The sequence below is a fragment of the Mastigoproctus giganteus genome, chromosome 8, assembly GCF_048544385.1.
Source record: "Mastigoproctus giganteus isolate SK-2022 chromosome 8, ASM4854438v1, whole genome shotgun sequence".
NCBI classification, from domain to species: Eukaryota; Metazoa; Arthropoda; class Arachnida; order Uropygi; family Thelyphonidae; genus Mastigoproctus; species Mastigoproctus giganteus.
This window is the reverse complement of record NC_143582.1, coordinates 280,962-289,842: the sequence shown is the minus strand read 5'-3', so window position 1 is coordinate 289,842 and position 8,881 is coordinate 280,962. Positions and strand designations below refer to the sequence as shown.

The 8,881-nt window shown below is 40.6% G+C and overlaps 2 protein-coding genes and 1 long non-coding RNA gene across 3 annotated transcripts; 2 read left to right on the top strand and 1 right to left on the bottom strand.

The window, feature by feature from the left end:
- Positions 1–2,788: 2,788 nt before the first annotated feature.
- LOC150081181 (uncharacterized) lies at positions 2,789–3,229 on the top strand. The gene has a single exon (XM_090379397.1). It carries the CDS (start codon positions 2,789–2,791, stop codon positions 3,227–3,229), a length of 441 nt encoding a protein of 146 aa, XP_090235523.1.
- A 1,367-nt stretch (positions 3,230–4,596) lies between these two features.
- LOC150081180 (uncharacterized protein F54H12.2-like) lies at positions 4,597–5,595 on the top strand. Its single transcript, XM_090379396.1, has one exon. It carries the CDS (start codon positions 4,597–4,599, stop codon positions 5,593–5,595), a length of 999 nt encoding a protein of 332 aa, XP_090235522.1.
- An 805-nt stretch (positions 5,596–6,400) lies between these two features.
- LOC150081179 (uncharacterized) lies at positions 6,401–8,618 on the bottom strand. Its single transcript, XR_016547259.1, has 2 exons — positions 8,143–8,618; positions 6,401–8,062 (listed from the first exon to the last, which is right to left on the bottom strand). It is a non-coding gene; the product is annotated as an uncharacterized LOC150081179 (long non-coding RNA).
- Between the last annotated feature and the right edge of the window lie 263 nt (positions 8,619–8,881).

Sequence of the window (8,881 nt, the reverse complement as noted above, 5' to 3'; positions counted from 1 at the left end):
GGATCTGCTGCTGTCTTTCCAAATAATACCATATCAGAGCAGATACCCCTTGACTGCAGCATTTACACTGCAGAGCTGCATGCCATAGAGTTAGCTCTAGATCACATAAGAAAACACCGTTACCAACGGAGTATTATATATGCCGACTCAATGAGTGCACTACAGGCTTTATCAGCGATGTCACACACTAATCATCCAACCCTGTCCCGAATCCAGCAGATAATATACAGCCTCTTTATAAGTGGATTCGATATCCGATTCTGCTGGATCCCCAGTCACATCGGGATTAGAGGAAATGATTTGGCTGACACTGCAGCCAAATTGGCAGCCCTGACGGATAATCTTGACCTGTCAGTCCCCTATACAGACTACAGGCAAGTGATCCGTAGTAACATACAATCTCAGTGGCAAGATTCGTGGCATCGACTGATTACTACAAACAAACTATGTCGAATTAAGCCTATGATCCATCCATGGCGGTCCAGCTTACGCAGGGATCGCAAAGAGGAAGTTGTTCTTGCTCGGCTCCGCATAGGACACTGTCATCTAACACACTCCTTTTTGCTGAGGGCTGATGACCCTCCTATGTGCGAGCAGTGCGACACCATTTTATCCATCAAACATATTTTATGTGACTGTACCAATTTTAGAAATGCTCGTTATACTGCTTTTAACCAACTGACTGAGCCATATACACTCAGTCAGATTTTATCCGACAATGACCATGTGTCTGCTATTTTTAGTTTCCTAAAAACAGTAAACCTTTTTACTCGTATTTAAAAAAAAAAAAAATCTTATTATTTTAAGGTTTACTATTGTTACTCGTTTACAGATATTTGTCTTTTACAGTTTACAATTGTTTTTATACTCTGACTTAGTGACCTAATTCATTAGGTCACTGAATGTTTTACTAATTTTGTGACAAAGTTTTGGCGCATTATAGCCTAAGTTGCTGATGCGCCAATAAAACTTAACTAACTAACTAACTAACTCTACCGCGAAGTCCCTGCCAATGGCGGGGAAAACGCATGTATTCGCAACGTGGCTCCCTAGTAGAATTGTAGCCATCTGGAACTTCAACTTCCCCCAGCCAGTTGAGGAAGGGTCTACCGCGAAGTCCCTGCCAATGGCGGGGAAAACGCATGTATTCGCAACGTGGCTCCATAGTAGAATTGTAGTTGAGCTGAGACCTGAAAAACACAACAACAGTTGTAGAAAAAACGGTGAATGTAATGACAGATGGTGTACGACTCATATATAAAGTGGTCTCATATCCTGTGTTACATAGTTTTATTAGGTCAGCTCCCCCCCCCCCCCCCCCCCCCAGGATATGTGTTTAACAGTATAACTCAAGAAGAATAGCAGCATGACTTTTTACTGAAGCGTTAATCGTGTAATGTCTCAACTTGACGACTTCCTCCTTCACTTTTTATTTTACTGAAGCGATAAATGTAACAGCATGACTTTTTATTTACTGAAGCGATAAACATCAAATAAACTCATCGGAATTGTGTAATGTCGCCACATGATAGCTCCTCCTTCACTTTTTATTTTACTGAAGCAATAAACATATCAAATAAGGTCATCGGTATATTTGTGTTATGTAGCACCATGAGAACTTCCTCCATCACTTTTAAAAGTGATAAAAAATATTTTCTTTCGCGTGTGGCTTCTATCAGTTTTAAACCTTTATTGATCCTTTGATAAAAAGAACATTCATTGTCTTGTCATAGTATTTATTAACTAATCCATCAGAGTCTTTTTTTCTTGTGTGTGTGTAAACCTTTTTATAGGTTCGTTTCCATAGAGATTCAATATGAAGATACATTTTTTTTTTTTTTAATTAGAGCTTTTTTATTATTGTCTTAACTTATGTGTGTAAACCGTTTTATTGACTCATTTCCTAAAATCAAAAACTCAAAGAAAATTTCTGCTTTTTAATGAACATTTTTTAAAAAAGGTACATCTAAGAAAATTTATGCTTTTAATGAACAATTTTAAAAAAAGGTACATCTATGAACAAACAGTGACATTTTCAGATGTTTGGAAGCAGTCCATCCGCCAATCTTCACGCTGTGGTTCCGAGATAATAATAATAATCACTATCAGGATGATGACAAATATAAATAGTGCGATGTCTTCGACGCTGTCCATTCCTACCTGTGGAGATAGAGAAATGTTAGCAGACTATTATAATCCTAAAGTAATAGGTAGTTTCAGTTCTATTGACGCTCTTCAAAAACATACTAAATTACCCAGACGTGTTGTGCGCGAATTCCTAGCTAGACAACCTACTTACGTGAGACATCGACAGCAAAGAATTAATTTTCGGAGGAACCAAATTAAAGTTCCCGGACTTAATCACACTTTTCAATGTGACCTGGGTGACCTGTCGGCTCTTGCTGACTCAAACGATGGATATCGTTACCTTCTGGTTTGTGTGGATTGCTTCTCGCGATATTCTTGGGTCAGAAAACTGAAAAGCAAAAAAGCCAACGAGGTGGTGCAGGCATTCAAATCTATTTTCCAAGAAGAAACACCATTTTGTGTTAATACCGACCAAGGAAAAGAATTCACCAATGCGTCTATTCGTCGGTTATTCCTTTCCCTTGGAATCAATTTCTATACAACAAGATCAGAAAAGAAGGCAGCTATTGCCGAGCGCTTCATTTGTACACTGAAATAAAAAATTTATAAGTGGATTTCTTATTCCAAAAGTCAGAAATATATTCACGTACTCGACGATATTGTAGCTACGTATAATCATACTACCCATCGTTCTATAGGTATGGCCCCTGTAAAAGTCACTCTTGCTAACGAAGAAGAAGTGTATAATAGACTCTACCACAGCCATAGCAAAACCCTGAAACCGAAATTTAAAATCGGAGATAGAGTTGTTTTGAGCAGCGGGTCTCACCCTTTTCGCAAAGGTTACTGGGGGAATTGGACGAGAGAAGTGTTTACTATTACACGTGTTTTGAAGCGTAACCCTATTGTGTACAGTGTGACAGATCGTGATGGTGAGCAGATAGAAGGAACGTTTTACGAAACTCAGTTACAGAAAGTTAACTTTGACGATAATCTGCCCCCTGACGTCTACCCTATCGAAAAGGTACTTAAACAAAAGACAGTTAGAGGACGTCAGTTATTAGTCAAATGGTTAGGCTATCCACAAAACTACAACAGTTGGGTCAGCTCACAAGATGTTTTTCCTTACGCTACCCAGTAATGCTAGTATGGATCTGCATCCCCGAAATTCTCAGTCACAATTCACAGTGGAACTGCCTAATGCTGTTTCTCTCTCGGGCAAATGGGAAGTAGCACTTGCCGAAGTACATTTTCCTCTTTCATGGGATAATATCTCCGATGGATGGAACATATTCTCACTGCACCCCAAAAAGAAAAAAGAAGTCAGAGCGATGACAGTATTAAAAGAAATGTATACCACTTCCTCAAAACTTATCGATGATGTTAATTCTGTCGACAGTGATATTCAACTGAAAGTGAAAACTGACGGAACGAAAGAACAGTTCACGTTAAGGGTGAAGAACGAGGGTATAGTGAAAATCTCTAAAGTTTTTACACGGGTTATAGGTCTCGATAAGACATTTAGCGAGGATCAAGGAGGGTTCCATATTTTCAGAAATTATCACGTCGGTGAGTGGGTTTCCAAGAAGGAAATCATATTGCCTAAAGAAGCAGCCAATAGAACTATCACATATCGGGGTGTGAAAGCAGAAGCTGTTCAGGTCTGTAAACTACCACGAGGGAGCTACAAAAGTATACCACAGGTGCTTAACGCAATGATGAAACTGGCACCCCAACTCGATGCAAAAGTGAACTCCATAGGTATAGTGTCTATCGAAATCGATCCATCGGTTTACCTTCGATTCCCAAAAACAGGGCTCGGTCAGATGCTAGGTTTCGAAAAACTAGGCAGAGATTTAGAAGGTAGAGTTTACGCTAAGTATCAGGCAGATATATATAGGGGTGTCAGTTCCTATTTCGTCTATTGTAATCTAATTGAGGATCAGGTTGTAGGCGACACGAAAGCGCCACTGTTACGTGTCGTATCGTTTTTCAATAACGGAGAGTTCTCGCATTTAGATTATTATCCCCTCCAGTTAAACACGTTCCATACCGTTACAATCCAAGTGCGTACAGATAGCGGTGAATTCGTACCGTTCAGTGAGGGAAAGACTACAATTAAACTACATTTCCGTGAACGATGAATGCGTACGTCCATTACTACACAATGCAAGCAGGGGGGGAACCCCTACTTCGCTGGGCCCTCTATCCAGAGAGGTCACGGATTAGGAAGCATCTTCCGAACTGCATTCCGTTTTCTGACTCCGATACTAAAACCTGCAGCAGCTTTCTTTGGCCAACAAGTACTGTCGGCAGGGCGAAATATCGTTGATGATGTCGTATCAGGTATTCCACCTAAACGTTCGTTTTTAAATCGTGTATCAGAAGTCGGACAAGCCATTAAAGACAAGGTGCGTAATCAGAGCGGTGGTAAACGTAGACGTCGCGATATTTTCGATGGAGGTTATGATGTCCGAGCTGGATCTTTTCAGTAAACCAGCCACTAATATGTGTGTCGAACGGTCGTCGTATATTACATTCCTTCCTCTGGCATCTGTAGATAGTGTAGGCCCGATCGAATTCTATATTCCGGGGACTTCAGAAGAGTATCTAGACCTCGGGAAAAGTTATTTGCGTTTGAAGGTGCGAATCACGAGAAGCGATGGAAAAGATCTGGAAGAAAATGATAAAGTAGGAGTTGTTAACAATTTCTTTCACTCTCTATTCAGTCAAGTCGATCTCTTTGTACAAGACAAACTGATTAACCCATCGTCGAATACGTACCCTTATCGTGCATACCTGGAAACGCTTCTTAACTATGGACGGGAAGCCAAGAATTCGCAACTGACAACTGAGATGTATGTCAAAGATCAGTACCCCGATGTTAAACAGATGTTCGAGAAGGATGATAGTGGTATGTACCAACGATCGAAATCCTTCTCAAAATCGAAAACTGCAGAGATGTTAGGAAGACTTCGACTCGATCTGTGTCACCAATCTAAATACATAGTGAATAACGTCTCCCTCCGTTTACGACTGGTAAGAAGTTCCCCTGAATTTTGTTTGCTTTCCAACGATTCGTCGACTGCCAAGTTGAACATTATGGAAGCAACGTTATTCGTGCGTAAAGTGAAATTGAATCCTCAGATCCAACTCGCACACATCAATGTTTTAGAGAAGAACCCGCTCGTGTACCCGATTAATCGCGTGAACGTGACATACTTTTCTATTCCCAAAGGAATGGTAGATTCCACACGTGATAATATATTCCTAGGACAAATTCCATCGCGCATGATTGTTGGTTTGGTGTCGAGCAAAGGTTTCAATGGATCATATGCTCGTAATCCTTTTAACTTCTCTCACTTCAACCTGTGTTACTTACAAGTGACGGCCGATGGCATTCAGTACCCGTCAATACCTCTGACTCCTGACTTCAAGACAGGACAGTATACGAGATCGTATCTGTCGCTCTTCTCTTCATTAAATAAATGGACGGAAGACACCTGAAACGATTTGTCATATTCCGAGTATTCAATCGGTAATGTATTGTACGGTTTTGACCTATCACCGGACGAAAACGCCATCGCTCAACACATTAGTGCATTGAAACGGGGGAGCGTACGTCTCGAACTTAAATTTTCTTCACCATTGCCTGAAAACGTCACGTGCGTCTTGTACAGTGAATTCGAGAACGTGGTTTCGCTGACAAAAGATAGGTCGGTCCTTCTGGATTATGAACACTAAAGAAAGCACGTTTGTTGGAAAGTGTTGTTAAAGACTACCCCATAAGTGTATGTGCTCGCGACGAACTGCCTACGAACATTCTTAGTAAACCGTTTCTTCTAGTTGTCAACACCGATCCCTCCGACAGGCCAGGAACCCATTGGATAGCTATTCACCTCGGAGAAGAAGCCGTTTACTTCGACACGTTTGCCCGCCCCCCGCCCGAAGATTTTGCTGCGTTTCTGAAAAGGCAAAGTCGCAAGTGGACTCATAACAAGACTGTAATACAACATCGGGAATCTATAGCTTGTGGACTGCATTGTGTTTTCTTTTTAACCCATAGATGTCGCGGCATTACTATGAGACAGATTGTTAACGAGTGTTATTGTAAAAATTTGTGGGGCAATGATATTCTTGCCACTTTAGATGTAATCGATCATTTAAATAAACAAATTTAAAAAAAAAAATTGTGTACTTACATACTTATCCACTGTATTTTCTTTCCTCTCAAGCGACGGGGAGACGTCAGAATCGACGGTTTCTTCCTTGTACGTTTGGGCGCGCGCTTTTCCCTGGCCGCCGCGGGAGGGAGCACGAGGGCCTCCTCCGGAGGCCCGCTTTTCTTCTTCAGTCCCAGAAAAACCTGCAATGTTTGAAGGTAAGCCTTCACCTTGGATTCGATCGACATGTCCTGTCTCTTCAGAATTTCGGACATCTCTTCGTCCAGAGAAATCATCCTTTGGTGTTCTGGTGGCGCCAGTAGTAAATATTTTTTGAACGAGTCGTTCATTTTCTTATTAGCGATGTTATCAGTGGAATTATCAGACTGCCTAGTAAGGGAAACAGTGCTCCTCCTTGCTGGGTAATAAGTCTCCGTCGCCGTGTGAAGGGGACAGTTTTATCCGCTAGAACACGCAGCAGTTTCTTTTTGCGCTGCAGTCTAAGGCGTTCTTTGGGGGTGATCGGTATGTTACCTCTTAGTAAATTCTTACACAGTTCGCACAAAACAGTGACCTGAGAATGTGATGCCTGTCTCAAAATTGTATTTGCTTGCTTGGGGCTGGCACCAGACAAAAACCTGATGAAGTCACTATGTTTTCGGAGTCTTTTAGCCATGAAGGTACATATGTAATTGACGGGCCGTCCTCCGGTAATATGCATGAGCGCAGACGTAGTTGTTCTGGTGTATCTTGTCGAAAGTCCAGTAATAAATATGAGAACGGTTTTTCTGTGGCCTCCTTATAAATTTCGACTAGAACATTCGAACGCCCTGGAAATACTTGCGAGGCTAGGTGAGATATTTGTCGGGAATCTCTGGGATTTTTAAAAACGATTAAATAGTGTGAGTTAAGACTGATGGTCCTATATTGACTACCCTGACAGAACAAATTTTGGGAGAGAAGACAGATACTTGTGTTCCTGTGATGGCTTCCTTTAATGAATATTTCAGCGATTTCGGAACTGTCTTTGGCAACGTGTAGGAGATCGTCGATTATAATTAGATTTCTGACACGTCTATCGACTTCGGGTAGTTTCAAGCCTTTTACGAATTCAACGTGCGGAAACTGTAAGAACCGATCCTGCTCTTCCGAGTAGCAGTAAATTATTCTCTCCAGAGGGGGTGAAATTAGCTGTTCGCTGTTTTTAATAAGCGACAGAATGAAGGTAGTTTTACCGCTTTGAGTACCACCGGCCGCTACACATGTGAAGGGGTGAATAAATGAACACATAGTGACAGTGTTCTAACCGACGAATCATTTTTGATTGTGTTTTTCACGGAAGTATCCATATGGGAATGTACGGGTGTCCTCTCCACTCTTTTTATATATTTTTAGATTGACCAGCACCACCTTTATTTGATATGTTTATTAGAACTAGATCGATTGAGAGAGAGTCTGTTATCAGAAAGCCACTTCGCGACTGATCTACACAGAAAAAAAGCATTCATATTTCTATCTAATGTCAGTTCTGATATCTTCATAACAGGAAGATTAATCGGTGTTTTTAGGGAGTCGGCGTTTACACATAAACGAACATGGCTAAATTCTCCTCCCTTGTTTACTTGCCCTATAATTTGGTTAAACATTTGTTTGAACAATAGAAAATATTGTTCCCCTGCAAGCAAATGTAAGTCTCGGTATTTGCACTTGTAAGTTTTATACTTAGTTTTATATTTAGAGGAATACTTCTCTGATCCTTCGCTGACTTCGTAGAATCGCTCGTAAGTTTAATCACCGCCGCCAATTTGAATCTAAAAAAAAAAAAAAAAATACTTAACGTTTTTGGAATTCGGATTGTAATTCTGCATATGAAATTCTGAATAAGACTTACAGGCCCTTCGTTTGATCCTCCTGCCCTCCCCTCGACACGAGGAGACAAGGAAAAGAATTCTGCATTCTGAAAATGAATATTAAGCATTGTTATAAAACTATTTTTATCACTTTTAAAAATAAAAAGTGATAATATAGGAGGAAATTCACTCACCTCTGTATACTGTACAGTATTCGTATACATTATTTCAGCAAGACTGACAGTTTCACACTCCAGGGGGTCATCATCATCACACATCCACGTGTCCATTTTTTTTTCTGTAACGGTTCTGTGACTGCGGTCGCTTTTTAAACTTTCTCCAGTAGCCTTATGACATTCTCGGTCAATTATCCTACTATTTTGTCAAAACGAAACTTGTTCCGAAATACTACAGACATCCTGTAAGAGTGTAACTAGGTTGGCTTTTAAGGTCAAAAGGAAAACTTTTCCAAAATAGTACGTCATCCACATCCTGTAACTGGGTTGGCTTTTAAGGTCAAAAGGAAACCTGTTCCAAATAGTACGTCATCCAGTAAGAGCTCCTTATTAGGCAATTTCTTGAGTAATATTATTAGTCACATATCTGGGTTGGGGACTGTTTTATATATGACTGTTATACGTTCTGTCGTTACATTTGCCATTTTTCAGCACCTGCTAAGATGAGTACCGCTCCAAAGAAGAACTATGTGTTTTTTCGTCGCCTGAGTTCAAGAACTATTCTACGAGTTCTCCTGCTCGATTTCGAAGTATCGATAGTTTT

Bases quoted from the DNA above. Each gene is read 5' to 3' on its own strand.
- LOC150081181 (XM_090379397.1), top strand. From the start codon at position 2,789: ATGGCCCCTGTAAAAGTCACTCTTGCTAACGAAGAAGAAGTGTATAAT.
- LOC150081180 (XM_090379396.1), top strand. From the start codon at position 4,597: ATGTGTGTCGAACGGTCGTCGTATATTACATTCCTTCCTCTGGCATCT.